Below are 27,471 nucleotides of genomic sequence, written 5' to 3'. Positions count from 1 at the left end.
AACACGGCCAGTCACTCTGCAGGGCTTCAGCGATCGCTTCATGTTACCACTGAGCAAAGCAAGGCAGTCTCAGAGATGCTAAGAGACTGGACCAAGATCCTGAACTCTTATTCCTGCATTCTTTTCACTAAACCAATACCTGTTACTAGCCTGGTTCTATTTTGTAATTAAAATCTCAAAAAGAGTCATTCTTAAGCCCTAAGGTCAAAGATTCAGGCATCTCTGAAAAAGCTTTCGTTTCATCTTTCATCTGGATTGGATTTAAAAGGGTTGGCTGTTTGGCGGGGGGGGGGGGGGAGTAGGTTTCTTTCTTCTTTTTTTTCTTTTGCTTTCAGCATTCTGTTTTGTCTCGATGTAGCTGAAATAGGAGTAAATGATACGGTGGTGGTAACTCTGGTGACTCTAGGGGTTCATTTCTCTTCTTCCCAAATGTACCGGCTGTACCTGCACAGCTTGGCCTCCCATCACATGCATGATTCACAGTTGGAAACCGCACAGCAGTTCGGTTACCGGAACACAAGAGAGCAGTAACTATAAAATTTCAGCATTGATATTGAGAGTGACCTAGAAGGAATCATCAAGGGCAGGGGCTCCATCTCAGACCTTCTGTCATTTCCTGCTATCCGATATCAGACCTCATAATGAATTTAAAAAAAAAAATGCTTATTTTTGAGCGAAGGAAAATGAACACTACATCACGTGTGGCATTCAATGTAAGACTGACTTAATTAGTGCAAACTAATTTAGACCTAGAATTTAACTCTAGGCAAAGGATTTATTTATTAAGATAACCTAATTATAAAATATAGCTAAATAATAAACTATCTTTTTCTCTAATCCACTAAATTGGTTAATTTTTTTTCTCTTTTTACAGCCACACCTGCAGCATATGGAGGTTCCTAGGCTAGGGGTTGAATCAGAGCTGCAGCTGCAGGTCTACGCCACAGCCACAGCAACACCAGAGCCAAGCCATATGTGGTACCTACGCAGCAGCCTGCAGCAATGCTGGATACTTAACCCACTGAGCGAGGCCAGGGATAGAAACCATATCCTCACAGAGACAACGTTGGGTCCTTAACCCACTGAGCCACAACGGGAACTCCCTAAATTGATAATCCTTCTTTTTTTTTTTTGCTTAGGGCCACATCTGCAGCACATGGAAGTTCCAGGGCTGGGGCTCAAACTGGAGCCGCAGCTGCTGGCCTACACCATGGCCACAACAATGCTGGATCCTTAACCCACTGAGCAAGGCCAGGGATTGAACCCACATCCTCACGGACACTATGTCAGGTCCTTAACCAGCAGAGGCACAACCGGAAATCCTAAATTGGTCATTCTTCATGGAAGATGCAAATTCCAGGCGAGGCTGTGAAGTCTGGTTCTTTCGCTGACTACCCTCCCCTCGGCCTGGGGCAGGGACACTCTGGGAGCATCAGGAAGCCAAGAGGGTCTCTGTGGACCACCTTTCATCCAGGGTCATATGGATGACACTGGAAAAACCAAAAGCCTCTGCCTCTTCAGCTTTGTAGGAAATATCTGTCACAAATTCACCCAACTTAGCTTCCTGTTTTCATGGAGAAATTTGGGCATCTGACTCTGCGCTGAGAGTGACACAGCTAAAACCACAGGCAGACAAAACACACCACGGAGTTCTTGTCTGACTGAGGTCTCCTCTTGCTACGTGACTCTTGGGGAGCTGCTCCAGGTCACTCTTTTCGTCCTTTTACCTGAAACGGGAAGTGAAGACATTGACTCTGCCCTGCTGGACACAAAACGCACCCCCTCCTCCCGATGTCGAACAAAGCAGCCCTTATTCTGCCGAGCTGGTGAACAGGGATCACTCACCACTGTTCACGCCGGGGATTCTCCACGGACAGTGGACGCAATTGTCTTCATTCTACTCGACGCCCAGGACTCTGGCTGCTGATCTAATGGTCCCTCAATTACCCATATCACTTTCTAGAACTTCCCTAAAACCATGGGCTGCCATGGTCTGATTTCTACTACAGGAATCTAGGGTAACAGGCCTAAGCGATGGGTAAAGTCACAGCATAAAACACTACAAGTCCTCAGGAAAAGTACCTTCCAGAGACACAGAATGAACACCCGGTTTCTAGACTGTGTACGACATCAACAGGAAAGCATGAAATCACTTCTCTTCATCAACACATATGTTGTTTATGACTATATATATATGAATATATATATGTATATGGCATGAGTTCTTTATTTTCATATACAAAGCATGTATTTTTTTTGGGCCATATCTGCAACATGTGGAAGTTCCTGGGCCAGTGATCAAACCCAAGCCATAGCAGTGACAACACTGCCTCCTTAACCACTAAGCCCCCAGGGAACGCCTACAAAGCACATATTTCTATCCATCTAACTGGACCTTTTTTAATCTGCCAGAGAACAGGGGTTCTACTGTTGAGCCCTTGCTGGATGGATTAGTAATTTCACATTTTCATATGGTATTATTAAAATCTAGAGAACAAGGAGTTCCCGTTGTGGCTCAGCCATAACAAACCCAAGTAGTATCATGAGGGCGAGGGTTCGATCTCTGGCTTCTAGTGGATTAAGGATCCCGTGTTGCTGTGGCTGTGGCATAAGCCAGCAGCTGCAGCTCCAATTTGACCCCCTAGCCTGGGAACTTCCATATGCCATAGGTGCAGCCCTAAAAAGAAAAAAAAAAAATATAGAGAACTATTACACCAGGAAAGATGAGTTTGGAAGTATGTGAAAATAAAACAGGCTGCTGGTGGTACCCAAACATCTCACAAAGAGCTGCATCATTTCTTTTTTTTTTCCCTAGTCTCATGAGGAAGAAGCTGAGTTGAAGAAAGGTGGAGATTAAACACAGCGAGAAGTAAAAAGCCAGAGCCCCTCAGACAAGAGACATAGCTTTTTTTCCCTGCTAAAAATGTCACAAAGGACACTGGGTCCTGATGCCACGGCGTCCCCCCTGCAGAAGTATTCCTCTCACTACCGAAAAACAAACATTCTGAAATTTCCTGTCCAGCTGGACTCCACCCTGGATGTACTGACAGCAGAAGCAACAGCCTCCACCAGGTAAAGCAGCCAAGTGCTAACTGAACTTCTCCACGTGCCCGAGGACTTTCCCAAAGCTCTTGCCCATTTCCAAATGAGTCAGCAGATCCTAACCCCTTTTTCCTCACTTGACCACTACAGAAATGCCCAGTGAATTATCTACTTCCGGAGACTGGGACGGGGAACAGAATATTCAATGGGAATATCGCTTCTGGGAAAATCAAAACACTGGTCCTATTTTACAGATGGGGGACAGACGGGCTAAGTTGAGAGAGTTAACCGGACATCACACAGCTAGTTAGTGTAAAACCAGGAACAGAACCTCTGATTGTCCAACTGGTTATTTGATTCTCTTTTGCAGCAACTACTGCTGAAGAAGCAACAGGACAAACAGCCATTATGCTACACAAGTCCTAATTTCCAAATATGCTAGACGCCAAGAAAATCAAAGGTATTGCTTAAGGAAAAAGTCCTGCAGGAAATGGCATTTTGATAGAAAGGGGGGGGGGAATCTCCTGTTTTCCTGAGGGGAAAATGTTTTATTTGTGATGAACATTTAACGGTGATAAAATATGACATTCTCAGGAAACAGTCGCAGGATTTGCACTTATAAAATGACATTCTTTGAGCAGTTTAACAAAGGAACTTGGAGGAAAAGGAACAAGGAACAAATTAAGCTAACACCACATTTAAGTTTCTAAGGAAAAAAAAAATTCTAACCAAACCCCTTAGGTTATAATTAGTGATTCACATTTTTAATACAAACTCCAGGACAATATTTTAAAGTCTAGAAAGATAAAATAGGAGTTGAGATTCCACAAATGTTAAATTCTGAGCAATGTCCTGAGAACGTGCATTTTTCTTTTCTGCCCAGTTCTCAGCAGTATGATGGGACCTACTACTCACAGAGGAATTTTTCACTCATTCGATACACATGTATTAATAACCCATTGTATATACCCAGCAGTGGGGACACAGCCCTAAACGAGAGAGACATGGCCACATGTCACAAATCACAGCCCAGCAGATGAGGCAAATGCGAAGCCCAGACAGGGTGTCACCCTGAACCAGGAATCTTTTGAAAGGAGTTACATTAAATAGTCGCTCCAGCTTTCCTAATCAAAGGCAAGCTCGGGACAAAGGCTTAACTCAGAGATAACTAAATAAGACATAGTCCTAGCTGGTGTTTTCTGTCTGTGCTTTAGCTGAAACACTTGATGGCTAACAGAACGGCTCATAACAGAATTCTTCTCCTGGTTCTATCATTTCTGTGTACTGGACGGGTCACCTCTTTTTAAAATCAAAATCCTAAATTTTGATGTTCACACTCCAACCATTATTTATTTATTTATTTATTTGTCATTGTGGTTTTTCTTGCCACCTCTAGATGGGTTATTCTATTAAATGACTCAGATATCTCAAAAGCGTGGGTTCATAAAAGACCCAGTTTACGTTGTTTCCTATAAATATGAATTAATTAATCCAATAAAGACTTAAAAATGTGCAACAGACCTTTTATTTTTACACATTTTTAACTCAATTTTTACAAATTGTAATGCTAGCTATCGAGTACTGACTAATTACCATGAACTACATGGGGTTTTTTAACACAAGTACTTGTAAACCCTGCCCTCTCCCTACAGCCCCGCAAGGTCCTACTGCTCCTGTTTTACAGATGGGGGACTGATGGGGTAAGTTGAGAGAGTTAACTGGACATCACACAGCTAGTTAGTGTAAAACCAGGAACAGAACCTCTGATTATTCAACTGGTTATTTTATCCTCTTCAGAGTCCTAAACTGAGCACAGAGCTCTCCCTGGCTGGGGCTTCATGCAGAATTACTCACTGTGCAGCATTATAACGAGGTAACAGTAATGCAGTTAAAGCTTTCAAGCAACCAACGTCCAGTAAAACATCCAGGGGCAATAAAACATGCGATTAACTAGTGAAATGAAATGTGAAGTGACTTCTCAGGTAAATGGCAAGCGGAAGGAGGGTATCTAACTACAAAGTCTTTGCTAAGATGACCAAATCACAGCAAGCATGGCTAACAGCAACCTCTTTCCGGAAAAGAGGAAAGATCATCTGGCCTTAAGTAGGGATTGGCCTGGAAACCCATCAAAAAACGCTGGGTCAGGGAGAGGGTATGTTTCTCGTTTGGTCTGTCTAGTCCTACAGCACTAGTCTTACAGCAGTTCCACCCAATCGCTGCAGCCAGGTCACCTGTTCATGGAGAGACGGTCTGCATTTTGAGAGTCATGCCAGATCACTACCACCAACACTTTGCAAAAATCACCAGATGTCCCCAGGGAAACACCCAGCGCTGCCGTCTGGGTGGAAGGGAACGTAAACTCCAAAGTCTAGAGTGAAATGCATATGGGTCAGACTGCTCCGCACTAACTCTCTAAAAGCTCCTTCGCGTGGCTGGACACCCAAGCGAGCAGCCGGCCGACTGCGCCCAAAAGCTTCTGGCCAGTTACAAGATCGCCAAAGAAGCCGACATCCACCCCGGGGCGAAGTTCCTGAGGTCTGACCGATTTTAGGGGCCGTTTCTCCCCTCCCAGGACTGCGGCTCCATGACACGAGAAATCTGCTAAAACCGTTCCCCGGGCGCTCATGTTAGGGAGTCGCTTAAAAGGAAACATGTCCCTTTCGGCTTGGGAGCAGCGTGCTCACCATTCAACACCCTTACTGGTTTCTGAACACGCAAGTCATTACTATTGCTACTCAGGAAAGAGAACTTCTGACCTTGAGCGTGCGCGCTAAATAAATTACCTCGGAACGAAAGTGGTGAGATCTCAAAACAGCATCTGGGGAGAAAAAACAAAAAACGAGGCTTCAATTAACACCTTGTGCTTCACCTGTCGAGTCACCGACGACTCACCTGGGGGACCTGGGTCGGGGAGGCGCGTTGCAGACGCCTGGGGACAGCCTGCAAGGCGGGTTGGCTACGAGGCCATCAGTCTCTACATGACTTCTCCGCGAGAAGTTGTAGGGAAAGTTCTGGGGGAGTTGGGGAGCCCCGAACTGTCCATGCCACACTTTCCCACCCCACACCTCAGGCCGGGGTGGGGGGAGGTGAGGAGACCGCCACAGCCCGGACTCCGCTCCAGTCACCCACAGGGCTTAAGCAAGCTGACACCGAGCATCTGGTGCGTTCCTCCCTCACCGCGCTCTGCCTTGCCGCGGTCACCCCAACCTGGGGGGCCGGAGAAGGAGGACAGGGACCTTAAACACGGAAACGCACTCGGCCGGGGGAGCGGGCGAGGACGGCGAAGGAGCGGCAGCGCCGAAGGCAGCGAGCGCGCTTCCCTCTCCAAATCGGCTTAAAGGCTCCTCCTGGCCCGAGGAAACCCGTCGCGATGTGTCTTACCTCGGCTCCTTGAACGGCCCGAAAAGACCGATTTCATCGGATGCCTCCCCTTCTGGAGCCTGCGGTGCCAGCAGCAGAAGAAGATGATGGTGGCGATGGTGCCCAGCAGAAGCAACAAGAGGAAGAGGGCACATTGGATGCTGTAGGGTCTCAGCAAGACGAGAAAAGCGGCGGCGATCATGGTGCGGGCGAGGCGGGGGCGGCTGGCGGCGGGGCTGGAGGGCGGCGGCACAGGCACCCGCGCGGGGCGCACGCGGAGCGGCGGGCACGGGCGAGCGCGGCTCAGCGCGTCATGCCCGGCGCTCGCGGCCCCGCGCCCGGCCCAATGGCTGCGCACCCGCGCCCGCCGCGCTACGCGAGTGAGCCCGGACTGCGGGCAGCTCTGGCCATGACTCAGCAGACGACGACCCGGCTGGCACTTGGCGGCCGGGAGCCCTCCCCGCCCCCCCCAGGCTCCCCCGCCCCCGTCCGTGCGCAGCCCCCGGGCGTAGCCCCGCCGGAGACGCTGAGGGCGGGGAGGGGCAGCGCCGCCGCCGCGGCCACCCGGGCTCCGCGCATCGTCCTGCGGCCGCCGCCGGCCTCGGCATCCCCGAAGCCGGGAACACGTGGGGCGGGGCGGGGACGCGGCGGCCCGCGGGGGGCGGGAGTGGGGCGCCGCGGCGGGGTTTCGGCGGATGACATCACGGCCGGGCTGCGGCATCGCGGGCGCGCGGACATGGCTGCGGCGGCGGCCGCGGGCTGCGCTCGGGCCTGAGCGCCCAGCGCCCTCCCGCGGGGCCGCCCGCCCGTCCTCGCCGTCCGGGGGGCACGGGCCGGGCGACCTTCGGCTCCCGGACTCCCGGGCTGCCACCAGCCTGCCGCTGCCGGATCGCTGGGGAACCCGGCGACAGGGGGCGCCACGGAGCCGGGGGTAGACCGCGAGGCGCCGGCGGGAGCCTGCAGGCGGTGCTGCCCCACCTCCCACCTCCCCGCGCCCCGCCCCGAGGCTGGGGCTTTGGAGGATGCAGCCGGGTGAGCTATTGCTTGCGGGGGGGTTCCTCGCACGCGGAAGCGTGAGCCCCGGGCAGGGCCTTCCCTGGAATCGGGGTCCCCCAGGACGGGGGGCCCGCCCTCTTCGGCCCCTCAAAACTGGGCGCGCTCCCCAGCGGAGCGCTCCGGTCTGCGGACTTGAACTCTTCCCCCCCTGACGGGGCGCGGTTTCGCAGCCGAGTAACGGCCACTTTGCATCCTCTCATAACCATGCGTTGCGTTGACCCTAAAACCTTGCCTCTTTTAGTGCACTTGAAGGGAGAGGCAGATTCAGATTTAGGGAACCGTCAGATGGAGGAAGTTGGAGACTGGCTTGTAAATATTTTGCGGAGAAATTTTGTAGGAGACCTGAGGAGATGATGTTCACACTCAAACGCACACACTCCCTCTCGCCCCCTCGCCATTCTTCTCAACCAGCGAAGGCGGCCAGGAGATTTTCCCGGGGTAGCTGGCGCAGTGCGGACGCGGGTGGCGCGGCGGGGGCGCTGCAGTGACGTCCCTGCGGCCGCCTGGCCACCTGGCCGGACCGCTGCGGCAGCGACCTCGGCCGGCCGGCCGGCGCCGTGCCACGTCCTGCGGCTCTGAGCCAGTGCTGACTTTTCCCGCGTGGGGTTGGTTTTTTGCTTAATTTACTCGCATAAGGAAACTGCAGTGTATAGTAACAAGGGAGCACTTGCGTGCATTTGTGGAGTTTCTAATAACCATCAAGGTAGCCTCTTTGGACTACTTAGAAGACTTGAAGAAATTGTGTCATAAAAATTAATTTGTAAAATTCTGGAAAGAAGTCAAAGAATCAGGGGCAATAAAGTTTTCTTATTTGCTTGTAGGATCGCAAAATCAATGTGGTTTTATGTCAAAATCAAATGTACAGCTCTACATAAAGGCTTAACCATTGTCTTCTGTGTAGCCAATAAAGAGCACTCAAAAAGGCATTGCCTAATGTATTTGTTAAATGCCAGATTCATCAACATGAGAAACAGTGGACTGAGTTTTCTTCTGCACAACCTGTTTCCTGAAACAAAATAAGCATTAACTCATTTTTCCGGTTTGAAGATAGACCGTGCTTGCAGATGCTTTGTAAGGTGAGAATGGTGAATCAGGGTGCCCGCTGCACTGCAGGGCAAGATGAGCTTCCTGGGTCCCTGGCTCTCAGGCAGGTAGCACTGCTTCTCCTGCAGGTGACTCAGAGGTGTCCTGCAGCCGCAGCCTACTGCAGTGAGAGACCACATTCCCACCCGTTGAACTAAGCTTATGGAAGGGAAGCCTGGGAGTCCACCCTGCAGGGCACATCAGAAAGGGAATTCTGTACCTGCATTGCCTCACAGTGGCCAGGTGGAGTAATTTAAAACAACAACAAAACTGAATTCACCTTCTGCAAACATTGGGAGAAATAACTAATAGAATGTAAGAAGGTCATCTTTACTTTATACCTCTCTTTGGCTAAAATTTGTGAGTGAACTGAAATGGCATAAATAGCCTTGAAACAGCCTAAGACCGCAAACACAACAGAGTAACCAATTTGCCCCAAACTGTGCCTTTATAGCAACAAAAAGCAACTAAATATCAATTATGGTTTTCTGAACTATGACTTTAGCACAATTGTTATCATCCTGCAGTCTAGCTGCAGCCATTTATAAGCTTCAAGTGCACACAAGAACATCATTTATCTCTTTTGGCAGGTAAATACTTAACTGCCCTGCAGTAGGATTGTAGATATTTCTTTTTAGATGCGTTCATGTCTGTTCCTTGCATCCGTTTACTCAAGGATACTCGTAATAAGCGAACCAAATCGTTGAAAGAATTTAGTATTTAGGTTCCATTGTTATTTTCTGATTTGTTGCTAATTTATCATTTCCTTCTCCAAATAATGGCATGTTATTAATTGCTTCTTTCTGTGTGTTTATGTGAAGCTAATACATTGTGGAATTCAATAACTATTAAATCAGCCAGTCAATCCTTTTTGGAAGTTAATTTAGGCGAATTCACACTTTTCCTTTCTGATAGGTTTTCATGAAAAAAATTATTGATATTCTATTAAAGTCACAAATTTTAAATTTTGGAGTAGGGATGGAGGAGGAAGGTCCATGGCTAAATCTTTCTTACCAAAGAATAAAAAGTAAAGAGGAAAAGTATATGTAAGTTTTTTACTTTTTATGATAGTGACAGCACTGCCACCCAGGAGAAGTTGAATTAATTGGGGAAATTAGTTGAGATATTTGATGTCAGATATGTAGAAGATGATTAGTCATGCAGCCCTTTCCCTCTAGAATCCCAACCAAACTGAGAACACACAAGAGGAACCAAAAGGAAGTTTTAAGTATTAACTTTATTCAGGATGAAGTCAGACTGAAGTGCATGGTTTAGGCTTAAGGCCAGTTAAAGCTCCCTGGCCACCACTCTGTGGTGGCTCAGTGGGTTAAGGATCTGGCATTGTCACCCGGCTGTGGCTCGGGTTTGATCCCTGGCCTCATGGATCCTGGCAGGATCCATGTGGATGCTGCCCTAAAAAGGAAAAAAGAAAAAGAGTGAGTAAGGGGCTTTGATAAGGTGGCAGAGACATCTCCTGCAGTGGGTACCTAGAGGTAGGAAGCTGCCACATGAATTCCTGATTTTCGGGTCAGGAAGAAACTTTGGGAAGAAGAGGAGGCTCCACCCTAAGCCGAGTGGTGGCCAGGGGACAGGATGGAAAGAATCGCAGATGATGCAAGTTTTGAGCTCTGATGAAGGAAATGTCTTTTTTTTTTTTTTGGCGTTTTTAGGGCCACACCCGCAGCATATGGAGGTTCCCAGGCTAGGGGTCCAGTCAGAGCTCCAGCTACCAGTCTACACCACAGCCACAGCAACAACAGATCCAAGCTTCGTCTGCAACCTACACCACAGCTCACAGCAACACTGGATCCTCAACCCACTGGGCGAGGCCAGGGATTGAACCCGAAACCTCATGGTTCCTAGTCGGATTTGTTTCTGCTGTGCCACAACGGGAACTCCTGAAAGGGATGGTCTTGAAGGAAAATTTGATAAAGTGAATGAGACCCACTGAGGTGGAGGTGCCCACGGGACATCTGTGTGAAATTACCCACGGGAACAAGGGTGGGGAGGACAGAACCGGAGACAGATGGGAGCCTCCAGCATCCATCATAGTTGGAGTCATGGATGCAGATGAAACAACTAAGGACAAGAAGGTGAGAGAAGAGCTGGAATCAGAGCTTGGGGAGAGCTTGCCCCTTGCAGCCTGGAGCAGGGAGTGGGAGGCCGGTGGGAATGCTCTGGTTCAGTGACTCTCTGGGACAGACGCACATCCAGGTTAAGGAGGCGGAGGACTGAGGTGATGAGACCTCTGGACACCTTCAGAGACCTGGCGCATGGCAGTGGGAGAGGCTGATACGAGATGGCAGTGGGCCGGAGAGGGATGCAGAGGTGCAAATGGTTTTCCTGGCAGTCTGAAACTAGGGCCTCTGCCAACGGTGTACCTGTTCTCGTATTGAAACACCAAGGAGCTACATCATTTAGGAGAACCTATAGCATCTGCTGTCATATTGGAGATGATTTCCAGCCATGAGAATCAGGGGAGCCGCCACAAGGATGGATCACTGCAGTCTTTCTAAATTTAGAGTTTTGGAAGGAAAAACAATTGTTATTTGCAATGATATCAAATATTGTTTTCACCAAACATATCCCAGGAAAGGACTTTATATTTTACCATAATAAAAGCTTTAAAGGAGTTCCCCGGTGGCCTAGCAATTAAGGACCTAGGTTGTCACTGCTGTGGCTCAGGAGTCACTGCCATGGTGCAGGTTTGATCCCCAGCCCAGAAATTTCCACATGCCTTGAGCTCAGCAACAAACAAACAACAAAAACTTGAAAAAGGCATCATTGTAAAAGAAAATATTTCAAAGGCAATCATCCTAAATTGTTCTTTTAACATTTTAGAAACTATAAGCTGAATTAGGACTGGTTGTCCTGTGGGTTGCAAAATCCATGATATGCTGGCATTGGGGGTGAATGTTCTTTTTTGTGAGCATTACAGACTTCAGAAAAGTCTGCATTTGAGCGTTTAAAAACATCAATATAATTGAATTCATCTACTCTATAATGCTTTGCAGGCAGCTTTTGGAAAGTAATCATTTATTATCCACAAGCAAATAGAATTCATTTGTATAGTTTCCACATTGAGCGTGGGGTTAGTCATGCAGCAAAACACTGAGTCATTTGGCCAGAAAATTTACTCATAGTTGTATGAACTGCCAGTGGAAAATCTGAGAGCTGTTCATAAGTCAAATTATAAAGCTCTCAGAGTTATAAATCACTGAGAAGCCTTGTTCTTTATTATTCAGATAGTGTGAAATATTTCCACCATTTCTAAGAATGGACAACTTACAAAGCAAGTTTGAAACCTGAGGTCATTACCTTCTAGATCTAAGCTAAGAGTTGCCAGGTACAAGCATTTCTACATTCTTAGGTGAAAAGGGGGGAAAAGTGAGGTAAAAGGTTTACAGCTGCATAGTAAATACGTTATGAGATTAATACTCTTTTTTCCCATGCGGGACAGTTTAAGTTTTTTTTAATTTTTTATTCTTGGCCCCTCCCACAGCATGTGGAAGTTCCCGGGCTAGGGATTGAACTCAAGCCACATCAGTGACCCAAGCCACTGCAGGACAATGCCGGATCCTTAATCCTCTGTTCCACAGGAAAAGTCCCTAGTTTTTTTTTTTTTTTCTAATTTATCTTATTGTAGTTGATTCACAGTGTCATGTTAATTTCTACTGCATTGCAAAGTGATTCAGTGATATTTTTTTTCATGTTCTTTTCTATTATTGTTTATCACAGGATAGTGAATATAGTTCCCTGTGCTACACAGTAGGACCTTCTTTATCCATCCCGTATAAATAGCTTGCATTTTTAACCCCGAACTCCCAGTCCTTCCCTCCTCACCCCTTCCCCCTTAGCACCACAAGTCTCTTCTCTATATCTGTGAATCTGTTTCTATTTTTTAGATAAGTTCATTTGTGTCATATTTTAGATTCCACATATATGTGATATTGTATGATAATTTCTTTTATCTTTTTGACTTCACTTAGTATGATAATTTCTAGATCCATCCATGTTGCTGCAAATGGCATTATTTCATTCTTTTTTATGGCTGAGTAGTATTCTATTATATACATATCTTTAGATAGATAGATAGATAGATATACACATCATCTTTATCCAGAGATGAATGAATTCTTGATTAACTAATGTTGATGAATTAAATTCCAGGTTGTCTTAATAAAACAACAGCAATGTTTAATAGCTAAATTATCTCCTTTTCTTACAGTAATTTTTCGTGGCACTTTTGCATTAACTATTTTGTGGTAATAGGTTTGTATGGTAATGTATCCATATGCTGATGGCCTAAAAGAATGTCACTAAGACCACAGAGGAAGCAAGTGTACCAAGGAGAATGGGAATGGTGATGAGTAACTGATAATTGGTAAAAGATGTTTCAATAACACATAGTTCAAAGGACACTGAAGTTATCACAGTGTAATGACATCCTGTGCATCTAGGAACAGAAAGAAAAATGTGTCTTAAAATATCTGTGGTTCAAAAATGCTTTTTGGGGTAAAAGGGGAGACAAACAGAAAACCCACTAAAAACAGCAAACCCACTAAATTAGAATATAGTAAAGGTTATATTTTAAAGCAGAAGAACAAAAACCTAAAAGCCTCTTCTAGCTGGTCCTCACTGCTATAGGAGTTTTTAACCTGGAATTCAAGAACAGGAGTCTAGGGACCAGAAATTAATTGTAAACCTGTGTGTCTCTTTAGAGGAGCACGATCCAGTTCTCACCAGGTTCTTTAGGAGCTGTTACCAAAAATAAAAAGAATCATCAGAGCCATACAGGTCTACACAGATACCAAGGCTTCTGCAGCATCAATTCATTCTCTGCTCCATCAGCATCACCTCACCCACGTGCCTACCCTGAGACTGGCAGAAGATTCTGAAGCACCATCGGTCAAGAATGAGCAGAGGAAGCCCTCAGTTCCACCCTATGTGGGTACAGGGACACTGCCCCAAAGCTAGCAAATGCAGCCCACCCTGTGGCTCAGTGGAACCGAGTCCTAACCACAAGCCCACTAGAGAACTCCCAGTTCAATTTTTTTTTTAATATTCACAAGATTGTGCAACAAACACCATAGGCCGATTTTTTTTTTTAACATTTTTGTCCCCATTAGAAGAAACCTGTTTGGCATATGCACATTGTCTTATATGAAATGATTGGCCAACACAGACCTGCTGTCTATCTAGCACAGGGAACTCTACCCAATATTCGGTGATAACCTGGGTGGGAAAAGAATCTGAAAAAGAATGGATGTGTGTACATGTATAACTGAATCACTTTGTTGCACAGCAGAAATCATCACAGCCTTGTAACTCAACTATACTTCAATAAAACTTTAAAAAAAGAAAAAAATAAACTAAAAAAAACCCTGTTAGCCGTCATGTGGCCCCCCACTCCACAATCTCTCACCCCTAAGAAACGACTAATCTATTTTCTGTCTCTAGAAATTTGACAGTTCTTGACATTTCATGTAGGGCCAAACTATGTATGGTCTTTGAGACTAATGTCTTGCACGTGACGTCACGTTTCCAAGGCTCATTTATGCTGTAGTGTGAGTATCAGGACTTCATTTCTTCTTGTTGCTCAATCATATTTCACTGTAGGGATATACCACATTTTGCTTATCCATGAGATAGACGTTTAGGGGTTTTCACCTTTTTTTTTTTTTTTTTTTGTCTTGTTGCCTTTTCCAGGGCCACCGCACCTGCGGCATATGGAGGTTTCCAGACTAGGGGTCGAGTCGGAGCTGCAGCCACTGGCCTACACCAGAGCCACAGCAACTCAGGATCTGAGCCTCATCTGCGACCTACACCACAGCTCACGGCAACGCCGGATCCTCAACCCACTGAGCAAGGCCAGGGATTGAACCCGCAACCCCATGGTTCCTAGTCGGGTTCGTTAACCACTGAGCCGTGACAGGAACTCCAGTTTTTCACTTTCTAGTTCTTATGGATAATACTGCCATGAATATTTGCGTGAAGTTTTGTGTGGATGTATGTTTTCATTTCTCTTAGGTATATTCTTAGGATTGAATCTGTGCTTTTGCTGCACACTTGATAATGTTGACAGTGAGTTCATTAACAACTTACAAGATAAAATTTCAAGGCAAAACCAGTACTTAGCTGGAAAATTTACATTGAGGAGGTCAAGTCATTTCAATAACAACAAAATGTGACTCATGAGTGCTGTCAGATTGCTTCGTATACTTGCCTTGATGCCTAAAGTTAAAATAGGAATTGAGAGAATTCCTACCGTGGCTCTGCAGTAATGAACCCAACTAGGATCCATGAGGATATGGGTTCTATCCCTGACCTCATTCAGTGGATTAAGGATCTGGCATCGCCATGAGCTCTGGTCTAGGTCACAGACATAGCTTGGATCTGGCATTGCTGTGGCTGTGGTGTAGGCTGCCAGCTGTAGGTCCCATTCAATCCCTAGCCTGGGGACCTCCATATGCCGAGAGTGCAGCCCTAAAGAGCCAAGAAAAAAAAAAAAAGAGAAAGAAAGAAAGTAAGCACATTTCCAGCATTGTCTTTCAGACTTCATTGCAAATGCAAAAGGAATTTCCATGCTTTGAAATGCATTTCACTGTGCAATTGAAGAATTTCCACCCAAACTTTAATCTGGAATAATCTACAATGTAGTGGCACACTAAAAGGCAAAATATCAAAAGAATTTAACAGAATTCTGTAAAAGTCTAGTAATAGATGAATATGCATAATTAGAATTATAAGCTCAAATTGAGAGGTATGAACTTTCTTTAATAGTTGAACAATATTGTGAATATGCTAGAAAAAAAAAACACTGAATGAACATACACTTAAAATGGTTAAAATGATAAACATTATGTTATGTGAATTTTTTTCTTTTTACGGCCACATCCACATCATATAGAAGTTCCCCAGCCAGAGGTTGAATCAGAGCCACATCTGCTACCTATGCCACAACTTGTGGCAATGCAAGATCCTTAATCCATGGAGCAAGGCCAGGGATCAAACCGGCATCCTCAGAGAGACAGCATCGGGTTCTTAACCCACTGAGCCACAACAAGAACTCCGATGTTATGTGGATTTTTATCTCAATTAAGAAAATTATAGGAGTTCCCGTCGTGGCGCAGTGGTTAACGAATCCGACTAGGAACCATGAGGTTGCGGGTTCGGTCCCTGCCCTTGCTCAGTGGGTTAACGATCCGGCATTGTCGTGAGCTGTGGTATAGGTTGCAGACGTGGCTCGGATCCCGCATTGCTGTGGCTCTGGCGTAAGCCGGTGGCTACAGCTCCGATTCAACCCCTAGCCTGGGAACCTCCATATGCCGAGGGAGCGGCCCAAGAAATAGCAACAACAACAACAGCTACAACAACAAAAAAGACAAAAAGACAAAAAAAAAATTATAAACTCATAGTTTAGTATCAGTACATGGCAGTACCTATCAGTGTGGGAGACATTTTCAAAGACGAAATACATAAAATCTAACAATGCATTACAAATGAGCATTTGCCATTAATTTTGATGATGGAGAACACTTTGAACTCAATTAAACAAGATATTATTTTTAAAATTCCATTATCATTAGTAGAGCTGTCTTACAAAAGTTGTATTCAAGTTTCCATGGTGACCTAGCCATTAAGGATCTGACATTCACTGCTATGGCTCAGGTCGCTGCTATGGCACAGGTTCAGTCCCTGGCCCAGCAACTTCCATATGCTGCAGGGGGTGGGTGGGGGACTTGTATTCAATTATTAAGCACAGTTTCAGTTTTATGAATAAATTTTGCGAAGATGTATTTTCTCTCTTGCTTCTGCATGCCAATACAATATCCTTGGTTTTGCCTCTTGGCTTTTGCAAAGCTTAAAATGTTTACTGTCTGACCTGTCACAGAAGATGTGTGCTGACCTTGCCCTGAGCAAACAGACTAATGGGATTTGGTACAAGTGGGGTTTTTGTCTGGGGAGTGCCCTTAATTGTATATCCTTGATTTGAGATTGCTTGTGGGGACACACGTAGGATCAACGGATTTATAACTCAGCGCTTTCACTGTGTGGCCTGGGTTCAACCTCTGTGCTTGTAACATGACATCCTCATGATGGGGATGAAAGGGAAGACTTTGGAACCAGTGAAAGTGTGATCTATATTGGCCCCGGGGGAGGAAGAATGACAGGAAGCACTGAGTAAAAGTGTCCACTTAAGTAGCTAGTGCCTTTGAAACACCCAGTTGTAAACATATTCTGTATCCCTCTGTTTTTCACTTTAAGGAAAAGCATTAACTTTTGGACCACGTCCAGAGTAGCACCGTCTCACGGGCTTTCCCTCCTCCTACAATTTCAGAAAGCCTTTGGTAACAAACTGAGAAAATGCAGAAGATCTTGCAAGCAGAGGAAATTACCAACACCCAAGCTCTTAGAAAAGGAAAGAGGAAAAGGACAGAGACAATGGACTCGGAGAACGTCAACAGCGACGTGGATAAAGGGCAGGTTGGTGTCCTGGTACCAGGGTGTGGCTTTCTGACGTTGCTCTGCCCTGATGCCATAACTCCTTTACTAATTTATTAATGTTCCCCCCTCTTGTATTATTCTTCCTTTTAATTTCTTATTCAACGAAGGAAAAAAATTCATGTTCTCTTTTTAATGTTGAATGAGTTGAATTGGAAACACACTGGAAGGATGTTTTTCCCGCCCCTATTTAGGTGCAGCCAATTATGCGCTGTTCAGACATTCGTCAGTATCCTGGGAAATGAAACTGTCAAAAAATGATTTTTTTTCTTCCCAGAACTCACTGGAGAATTTGGAATACCTGTTATAAAATTTACTTTCTGCTTTTCTTTTTCTTTTTTTGGGGGGGGGGGCATGCCTGCACCATGCAGAACTTCCCAGGCAAAGGATCAAACCCATGCCAAGCAGCAACCAAAGCCACTGCAGTGACCATACTGGATCCCCCACCCCCTGAGCCACCAGGAAACTCCTGCTTTTCTCTTTTGACTCCAGTTTGTAGCCCATCCTCATCACAGGTTTGGTCAGAGCCCCTTTTTTATTTGTATTTATTCCTTTTTTATCTGAATTTCCCACTCCCATCCTCTGCCTACACTGTGGACAAACTGTTGATGTGTTTATTCTCTATCTTTTAATTTGTGTCTTTGTCATACGTGTAATGTTGATGTGCATGCATTTTTGTTTAAATCTTAAAATACATACTGTACATCCTCATGGTTTAAAGTATCTTTCGGTGCCTGGGGATGGTGTCCAGAGGCATTCACACTAACCCAGCATCTGGCCTACTGTCCATCATAGGCTGTCCCTCAAGGCCGCTCTCACAGAACTAGGTGGTCCAGGACCCCTGGGAACAGAATTGTTTACATTTAAACCCAGAAGGTTGGGAAAGCACCAGAGCCCACACATGGAATGTGCCCGGGCCGACTCTAAGAAGGTGCTCAGACACTTAAAGTTCTTATGAGGTTCTCTCAAAAAGAAACATGTCAGCAGGACCTGTGGGTTCATGTCTGCTAATGACTGACTGTGCATGCTTTCCTTACCCAGGAGCAGAAAGTCCTGGTGAAATTGTTGAAGCCACAGGCTCAAGTCAGAAATCTAAATTGTATTTTTTGTTTTTTTAGGGCCACACCCGAAGCATGTGGAGGTTCCCAGGAGAGGAGCTGAATTGGAGCTGCAGCTGCCGGCCTACACCACAGCCACGGCAATGCCGGATCTGAGCCGAGTCTGTGACCTTCACCACAGCTCATGGCAACGCTGGATCCTTAACCCACTGAGCAGGACTAGGGATCGAACTCATATCCTCATGGATACTAGTCAGGTTTGTTACTGCTGAGCCATGAAAGGAAATCTTGAAATCTAAATTTTAAATGAAGCTTTTTGGGGTAATTAAAAAAAAATCCAAAGGCTAAAAAATATATATCCATATATCTATATAGTGTATGTGTGTGAGAAATCTCCCTCCCATTCTGTTCTCGCCTCCCGCCCCCCTACCACCCATAACCACCTTTGCCGCTCTCTTATTTTTCCTCCCAGTGTTTCTTTGTCCACATAAAACAAATATGCATATGAATATTCTCATCCCCTCTTTTGCACAAAAAGCCACTTACTAGGCAGGCTGCTTTGAGTTTGCTTTTTTACCTAATGTATTTTGACAATCTTTTTATTAGTAGATAAAGAACTCTCCCTTTGGGGGAGTTCCCTGGCAGCCTAGTAGTTACAGGGCTCGGCATTGTCACTGCTGTGGCTTCGAGTGCTGCATGGTGTAGGTTTGATCTCTGGGGTGGGAATTTTCACATGCCGTGGGCGTGGCCAAAGACGAAAAAAAGGAACTTTCCCTTTTTCACGGTTCCCTATTATCCCACTGGACATCCGCATGGTTCTTTACTTAACCAGTCGCCTAGGACAGGTACAGCTTGTGTCCAATCTTTTCCTTTTTAGAAATCACTGCTCTGTGCAGCCTTATGGCCACATCATTTCCTACATCATTTCCTACATTGGCATCATAATATTCACCTCAGTCTGTCTCTGATTTTGCAGTCAGCGCTGTTTTTCACACCTGTCTCTCTTGCTATCACCCGTGCTCCATGGTGTCTGACCAAGCATAGCACCTTATTTTACTCATGCTTCTCTCCAATGATGACGACCCAGATTGCCTCCAGCATCTTGGTACTACCAACAATGCAGAATAAATGTCCTCATACAAGTCCTTTTAAGAAGGGGTGTGAGGGAGTTCCTGTCATGGCTCAGTGGTTAACGAATCCGACTAGGAACCATGAGGTTGCGGGTTCGTTCCCTGGCCTCGCTCAGTGGGTTAAGGATCCGGTGTTGCGGTGAGCTGTGTTGCTCGGATCCTGCGTTGCTGTGGCTCTGGTGTAGGCTGGCGGCTACAGCTCCGATTGAACCCCTAGCCTGGGAATCTCCATGTGCCGTGGGAGTGGCCCTAGAAAAGGCAAAAAGACAAAAAAAAAAAGAAGGGGTGTGAGGATGTCTCTGGAATAAACACAAAAGAGGGGAGTAATGGCTTTCATGTGACAATGAAATTGCCTTGCTTGCCTGCCCAGCAGGAGTGCATGCTGGGCTTCCTTGCCAATTTTCAGCATTTATGTCATATTGCATATTGTGGTGGTTGATGGGAGAAAATGATAGCTTGTTTCAATTTGCTGGTGCAGGTTTTAGGGATCCAGTGGCTCCTGGAGGGTGAAAGTCACCTGCTCTTGCAGGCCAGTATTGTGGTGTCTTTTGCAATTTGTGTTCCTCAAAAACTTAATAGCTTCCCAAATGATTTATTTCTGTTTGGTTACTTTGCAAGTACCTTCAGCCAGAGGTCATATTTGGGCATAAATAAGCTTGAAAACCCTCCTCTTTTAATAGGGCGGAGTTCTCTCCAGCTTACAGCAGTTACTTAGTCACCATGTGAAGCAAAAAGCTTAAAGGGGATGCAGTGAATCTGATGCTTACTGTTGGGATGGATTTCAGTGTCTGGCAGGAAACACTTAAAGAGAAGCTCTTGAGAAAGCCTTGAGGTCACAGTCTTACCTTCTGCTACTTAGGTGCAGAAGTAATTGCTTTTTTTCAGGCCTTGAAGGTTTAACATTACTGGACTCCGTTTTCAGTTGCATGCTGCATTCTAATGTAGATGGAAGGAGGAAACTTCCATTTCTGCAAACCAGCTAGCACTGACAGGAAGCCAACATTCTTTCTTTTTCTAGCCTCAGTAAGCACATGGTCTTCCTTCCAAAGCACCTCACGTGACAGTTTTATCATCACCTTCCAGCTTGTTATACTTGTGCTCTTTGTGCCCTCAACTTGACCTCTAAGTAATTCAAAAATATGTCAGGTCTGGGAGTATCGTAATGCTAGATACCAAAATCTGCATTAGGTAAGATACATATTGCAAAGGCTGTAAGGAATCCCCAAAGGTGACAGTGCTTTGTAACGATGGACGTTTACTTCCCTGTCCCCTAACAGCAAGGGCAGTCCTGGTGGCTATGGCTGCTCCCTTCATCTCCCTTCCTGAACACAAGGTCAAGGTGACTGCTCCAGCTCCCACTCCATGCTTTCCTCTCTGCCAACAGAAAAAGGAAAATTCAGGCAGAAGGCAAGCCTGTTCCTTCCGAGGTCATGACCCAGTGGTGGCACACACTGTTTCTCTCACATGTGATTAGTCACAGAGCCACACTGAGCAGCCCCGGAGTCTGGGAAATGTACTCTAGCGGACAGCTTACCTGCTCTGCTGAAAACCCATTACCATAGAAGAATGGGGACGCAAGCACCTGGAGGTAGCTGGTGGATTCTGCCACTATCTGCTTTTCTTTTCTTTTTCTTTTTCTTTCCTTTTTTTTTTTTTTTTTGGTCTTTTTGTCTTTGTAGGGCCACATCCTCAGGATACGGAGGTTCCCAGGCTAGGGGTCCAATTGGAGCTGCAGCCACTGGCCTACACCAGAGCCACAGCAACACCGGCTCCAAGCCACGTCTGCAACCTACACCACAGCTCACGGCAACGCCGGATCCTTAACCCACTGAGCAAGGCCAGGGATCAAACCCACAACCTCGTGGTTCCTAGTCGGATTCATTTCCACTGTGGCACAATGGGAACTCCCACTATCTGCTTTTCTATTGAATTTTTATACTTCCTGTTAGATTTCTTAGTCTATTCTAGTGAGTTTCCTGTTCTCTTCTTATCGATTAGCATATATATCTTGTCTATTGCAGAAATTAGTCTCACGTGGTTTTAGATTTTGCAAATATCTTCAATTTGTCTATCAACTTTGTCTTCTGTTGATGCTTCCAAATGGGTTTACTTTTCTTTGATTCCTTTTTTTTTTCATGGTCATACCCACAGTGTACACGAACTTCCCAGACCAGGGATCAAATCCACACCACAGCAGTGACAATGCTGATCCTTAACCCACTGAGCCACCAGGGAACTCCTCCTTGATTTCACTTCTCTCTTGTAGGAACTTGCTACAAGAACTACACCATACATTCTAGGTTTTTTCCAGTTACTTTGCATAGAACTATGATCTCAATGGTATCCTTCAGGGGTTTTTTGTTTGTTTGTTTGTTTGTTTGTTTTTTGTCTTTTCTAGGGCCACACCTGCAGCATATGAAGGTTCCCAGGCTAGGGGTCGAATTGGAGCTGTAGCCGCCGGCCTATGCCAGAGCCACAGCAACGCAGGATCCGAACTGCGTCTGTGACCTACACCACAGTTCATGGCAACGCCGGATCCTTAACCTACTGAGCAAGGCCAGGGATCAAACCCACAACCTCATGGTTCCTAGTCAGATTCGTTACCACTGAGCCATGACAGGAACTCCATCCTTTAGGGGTTTTTTTTTGCGCATTTCTATTTAACCCAATCCATCATTTTCTTTCTTCAGGATTTATGTATATAGTACCTACTTGCCCACACGGGACAAAAGTAATTTTCATTACCATTATATGTGTTAGATATATTATATATGTCACTCATACATATGGAATGATGAAATATATGCATGTACACAGATTCACTTCTTTGTACAATAAGGAGTGAAGTTGAATGTATACATTACCAAGCATACTAAAATATTGCTGTGTTTTCTTTAACTGACCTCATCTGGCTAGCTTGCTTGCTTGCTTGCTTGCTTGCTTGCTTGCTTGCTTTCTCGGCTTTTTTTAGGGCTGCATCCCCCCACACATGGAAGTTCCCAGGCTAAGGGTCGAATTGGAACTGCAGCTGCCAGCCTACACCACAGCCACAGCAACACAGGATCTGAGCTGTGTCTGCAGCCTACACCACAGATGAATCCCCAGCCCACTGAGCAAGGCTAGGGATCGAGCCCGCATCCTCATGAGTGCTAGTCAGATTTGTTTCTGCTGTGCCGAAGTGGGATCCCCTCATCTGGCTTTCAATTCTCCATCCCTCCTTGACAAGAGAGGGGGTGGGAGAGAACTTAAATTTGTCCACCGACAGTGAATTACAGTTAGTGTTCTGGTATTTAAAAGTCCTTTTGAGGAGTTCCCTGGGGGCCTAGCAGTTAAGGATCCATTGTTGCCACTGCTGTGGCTTGGGTTCCATCCCTTGCCTGAGAACTTCCACATACTGTGGGCAGGGCCAAAAAAAGTCTCTTCAGGCTATCGGTGTAATTTCAGTCATTTCAGCATGAAGTCTCAATGGAGACCAGATCTGCACCCTTCCCCACTTCCTATTTTTTCCTCCAGGAAGTTCAAGTTTTCAGGAGCTTTACATGTCATCCCAGCATCCGGCAGGTCCTATGCAGAGGCGCTAATGCCTCTGCCAGCTCCTAAGGCTCCAGCACTGCTGCTGCTGAGGCCCCTCCAGCTCTCTGGGCTTCTGTCGGGGCTGCCGTGCTGGTACCCACTGCCACCTTCTGAAAGGTTCTGGCACCCGTGGCATCCCTGTCCACATCCTGGATGGTTTCTGCCTCTCCTGTTCCCTCAGCACTTACCCAGTTCCTGGCACAGGGACATTCCGACTCTGCAGCTGTTTTGCACAAGTTCTGGGGTGTCTGGAACTATCTCTGGCCCATTGATCCAGACACCACACCAGTTTTGGCCTTTTTTTTTTTTTTTGGCCGCCCTGTGTCACATGGAGTTCCCATGCCAGGGATCAGATCCGAGCTGCAGTCACTACCAAAGCCATAGCAGTTAAGACAACGAGGGATCCTTAATCCACTGTGCCGGGTGGGGATTGAACCTGCATCCCAGCATTCCCAAGGCACCGCCAATCCCATTGTGCCACAGTAGGAACTCTAGTTTTGGCCATTTCTGATGTGTGACCCAGACAGGCACTGTGTGGCCCTGCCGTTTCTGGACATGGGCCCTTTAGGGAGCATCTGATGGAGTGAGGAGCATGGAGCCAGCCCTGCTGCTCTGGATGTTTCTATCATCGGCCTCCGCCCCATGACCCTCCTCTCTTCCCCCAAGTTCAGGGCAGGAAGAACAGACCCTGGAATCTGACTCCCTGCCTTTTCTGCTCCTTAGCTGGGCCCCAGGATGTCTTTTCCCTTCCTATTCAGCAGAAATTTTTTTTTTGGCCACGCCCGTGGGATGAGGAACTTCCCAGGCCAGGCGTGGAACCTTTGCCACAGCGGTGACAATACCGGGTCCTTAACCTGATAAACTACCCGGGAACGCCCAGCAGGAACTTTCTTGATGCTAGGCCTTTATGTCTTCCATGCTAAAGTGATTTTTAATAAACTTCGTACTCCAGGCTTCTATGTTTGGTTCTTTGTAAATTCCATTCTGTGCTTCAATGTTCCACATTTGCATTTGTATAAATATAAAGGCCAGCTTTGTAATTGGAGAAAATTCTTTTCTGTCTCAACACAGCCTGGTTTTTACAACTCACATGCATGCGTTTTCAGACTATTGTCCTGCTGTCCTTTAAAAAATGCTTTTTAAACTAAAAGGCTGGAGTTCCCATTGTGGCTTAGCTGTAAGGAACCCAGCTAGTGTCCATGAGGATGTGGGTTTGATCCCTGGCCTTGTTAGTGGGTTAAGGATCTGGTGTTGCAATGGCTGTGGCATAGGCCAGCAGCTGCAGCTCTGATTTGATCCCTAGCCTGGGAACTTCCTTATGCCATGGATGCAGCCCTAAAAAGCAAAACAATAAATTAAAAAAATAATAAAACATAGGCATCAGTGTTGTGTTCTGGGTAAATCCTCTCTCTGATGGAATAAACCACAGCAAGGGCCTCATGGCCTGGACTCAACAGGGAGGCCGTGAACAAGGAGTCGGGCGAGAAGTGGCAGATGGGTCTGAGTTACAAAGGTCTGAATGACGGTCTGGTTGGTTCTGCTGTTACGCTATTGTTCTACTGTCCGTTTTTCACTAAAGTCAGAACCCTGGTTACTGCTTTGAAGGAGACATGTGCAGGATACCTTGAGGTCCTGGCTGGTTCTGAGTTCACCCCACTCCTGGGGTGGCAGAGGACCAGGTAAGGCTAGATCACTCGCAGGACCCAGCTCCTGCCCTGGGAGATCAGGCACCTGCTGGTCTGATGAAACCCCAGGGGAGCTTAGAACACAGGACGCACCACCAGGGCCACCTTGATGCTTTTGTTGTGCTTGCCTTGCGTTTCAGAGAGACCCTTACTCAGGCAATGCCTTTCTGCCCGGGGAGAGCTCCAGTGAGGAGGAAGAGCCCTTAGCAGAACTGTCAAAGGAGGAATTGTGCATGAAAATCAAAAGCCTGAAACAAAAACTAAGCAGCACCCGGAAGGAGAACAGCCGACTTCGACAGTCTTTGGTCATGCTTCAAGGTAAACGTAGAGAAAACCAATATTTTTATTTATTTGTTTGTTTGTTTGTTTGTTTTTAGGGCCACACCCGAGGCATATGGAGGTTCCCAGGCTAGGGGTCCAATCGGAGCTGTAGCCTTCAGCCTACACCACAGCTCATGGCAACATAGGATCTGAACCACGTCTGCAACCAACACCACAGCTCACAGCAACGCCAGATCCCTAACCCACTGAGCAAGGCCAGGGATTGAACCCACAACCTCCTGGTTCTTAGTCAGATTCATTACTGACTACATTTTTAGATGAAAGGAAAAAGTGATGAGTGAAAAGTATTGCAAATCAGCTGTCAGGAATGAAAAAATCAGTACCTTAGAGGAAAAAAAATCAAAAACCACTTTTAAGAAAATCTATGATTACATAACATAATATAGAAGCACTCTGTTGAAGTCTCTAGTTTATTGCTTAGATGATTTTAGATTATCCCTACAAAACACTCAATGTCCTATTCATTTAATAATGTCCAATGAATATTTATTGAGCATTGAATATAGGCCTGCAAAGAAAAGATCAGTAAATAGAATATGTCAAGTTGTTCATGCTGTACTTATCTCATTCCCGTCTTCTAAGGAGAGTACTAGAAAATGAATTAAAGCTTCCATATATTAAATTCGAGGTTTTTGGTTGGGAGGAGTAATTTGGAAAATAATCACATTTCCTTGAATATTTTTAAAGGAGAAAGGCCTCGGGAGTTCCTATCGTGGCTCAGCGGTAACGAACCCAACTAATATCCACAAGGACATGGGTTTGATCCCTGGTCCTGCTCAGTGGGTTGAAGATCCTGAATTGCTGTGACTGTGGCATAGCCGGCAGCTGCAGCTCTGATTTGACCCCTAACCTGGGAACTTCCATATGCTGCAGGTGCGGGCCTAAAAAGACAAAAAAAAAAAAAAAGGAAATAATGAAAGTACTTACCTGGGTGACATTAAAGCATTCAGGGCAGAGCCTGGCAAAGCAAGTGCCGCACAGTGTTTGCTTTCCTTGTCCTGTGACAGGTGCAGTCATGCAGGGCCTGCTCCTGGGAAGGCCCCACATACTGGTTACTGGCTGAGGCTCAGCTGTCACCATGATGAAATGCTGAAGGAACTTTGAACATGGGGTCCTGCGTTTTCATTTTGCAATGGGCCTAGCAACTTATGCAGCGAGTCCTGCAAGCCATTCCGGACAAGGATGAATTATTCAACAGTGGTGCTGGGAAAACTGATATTACAGTTTGGAGGGGAGGGCAGCTCGATTCTCATTTCACACCATGTGGTGCGCTAAAAACATAACTTACAGTTTAAATTAAAACTCCATGTTCTGACAGAAACAGACTCACAGACATGGAGACCAGACCTGTGGTTGCCAAGGGGAAGGGGGAGGAAGTGGGATGGATGGGGAGTTTGGGGTCAGTAGATGCAAACTATGACATTTAGAATGGATAAGCAATGAGGTCTTGCTGTACAGCACAGGGAACTATAGCCAATCACTTATGATAGAACACAATAAAAGATAATATGAGAGGGAGTTCCCACAGTGGCTCAGTGGTAACAAACCTGACTAGTATCCATGAGAACTCGGGCTCAATTTCTGGCCTCACTCAGTGAGTTAAGGATCTGGCGTTGCCATGAACTGTTGTGTAGATCACAGATGTGGCTCAGATCCCGAGTTGTTGTGGCTGTGGTATAGGCTGGCAGCTGTAGCTCCAATCTGACCCCTAGCCTGGGAACTTCCATATGCCGAAGGTGCAGCCCTAAAAAAAAAAAAAAAAAAGGAAGATAATATGAGAAAAAGATCTTATATGTGTGTATAACTGAGCTACTTTGCCGTACAACAGAATTTGACAGAACATTGTAAATCAACTATAATGAAATTTTTTTAAATATTAAAAAAGAACCTCGGTGTTCTGAATTTGATGAGTACTGGTTTAAACACCTGATGAATTTTATCTTTAAAGATCACTAATATGTGAGTTCCCGTCGTGGCTCAGTGGTTAACGAATCCGACTAGGAACCATGAGGTTGCGGGTTCGATCCCTGGCCTTGCTCAGTGGGCTAAGGATCCAGCCTTGCCATAAGCTATGGTGTAGGTCGCAGACGTGGCTTGGATCTGGCATTTCTGTGGCTGTGGTGTAGGCTGGCAGCTACAGCTGCGATTAGACCCCTAGCCTGGGAACCTCCATATGCCGTGGGAGTGGCCGAAGAAATGGTAAAAAGACAAAAAAAAAATCACTAATATGTATTTCCTAATGCTGTTCACTGAAGAGGGTTAGAAACAAGACCAGTCCTAGCACCTGCATGAGGTCTTGTAGCACCGTGTCCCACTAAAGGGAGCCAGGCTTCCCTGGAGAAATGGCTGATACTGGAGCTTGCACAGATGAGCCTGGCCGGGAGCCTTGGACAGGAATATAGATGAGAATCTCATCCTACCAGAAAGCAAGAGGGTCAGCGAAGACCCTGTAGACGTGTCAACTGGAAGAGATTCCCATTGGCCAAAGATGGGACAGTTTGAGCTCAATAAAAATGATCCTGGCAGTAGATTATCATACATATATCATACATCAAAGTATATATATATTTTGGCCACACCTGCAGCATATGGAAGTTTCAGGGCCAGGGATTTACTCCAAGCCTCAGCTGTGGCCTA

The 27,471-nt window shown here is 46.0% G+C and overlaps 2 protein-coding genes across 11 annotated transcripts in view; one reads left to right on the top strand and one right to left on the bottom strand.

The window, feature by feature from the left end:
* Nucleotides 1-6,625, bottom strand: part of DST (dystonin) — a 496,303-nt gene extending 489,678 nt beyond the window's left edge. For all 8 annotated transcript variants that reach the window (XM_047794747.1, XM_047794750.1, XM_047794749.1 and 5 more), the window contains exons 1-2: nt 6,424-6,625; nt 5,826-5,860 (exon numbers count right to left, since the gene is read on the bottom strand). In XM_047794747.1, the coding sequence (XP_047650703.1) occupies nt 5,826-5,860; nt 6,424-6,604 (216 nt within the window). In that variant the 5' untranslated portion in view covers nt 6,605-6,625. The remainder of the gene's footprint in view (nt 1-5,825; nt 5,861-6,423) is intronic.
* Nucleotides 6,626-7,099: 474 nt separating this feature from the next.
* Nucleotides 7,100-27,471, top strand: part of BEND6 (BEN domain containing 6) — a 42,279-nt gene continuing 21,907 nt past the window's right edge. The window contains exons 1-3 of one of the 3 annotated variants that reach the window (XM_047796777.1): nt 7,100-7,434; nt 16,810-17,028; nt 24,633-24,810. In XM_047796777.1, coding sequence (XP_047652733.1) covers nt 16,909-17,028; nt 24,633-24,810 — 298 coding nt within the window. In that variant the 5' untranslated portion in view covers nt 7,100-7,434; nt 16,810-16,908. The remainder of the gene's footprint in view (nt 7,435-16,809; nt 17,029-24,632; nt 24,811-27,471) is intronic. The other 2 variants (XM_047796778.1, XM_047796776.1) reach the window with 2 other exon arrangements.

Source organism: Phacochoerus africanus, chromosome 9, assembly GCF_016906955.1.
Source record: "Phacochoerus africanus isolate WHEZ1 chromosome 9, ROS_Pafr_v1, whole genome shotgun sequence".
Lineage (NCBI taxonomy): Eukaryota > Metazoa > Chordata > Mammalia > Artiodactyla > Suidae > Phacochoerus > Phacochoerus africanus.
Note: the sequence above shows the minus strand (reverse complement) of the source record. Positions and strands in the feature narration are given on the sequence as shown.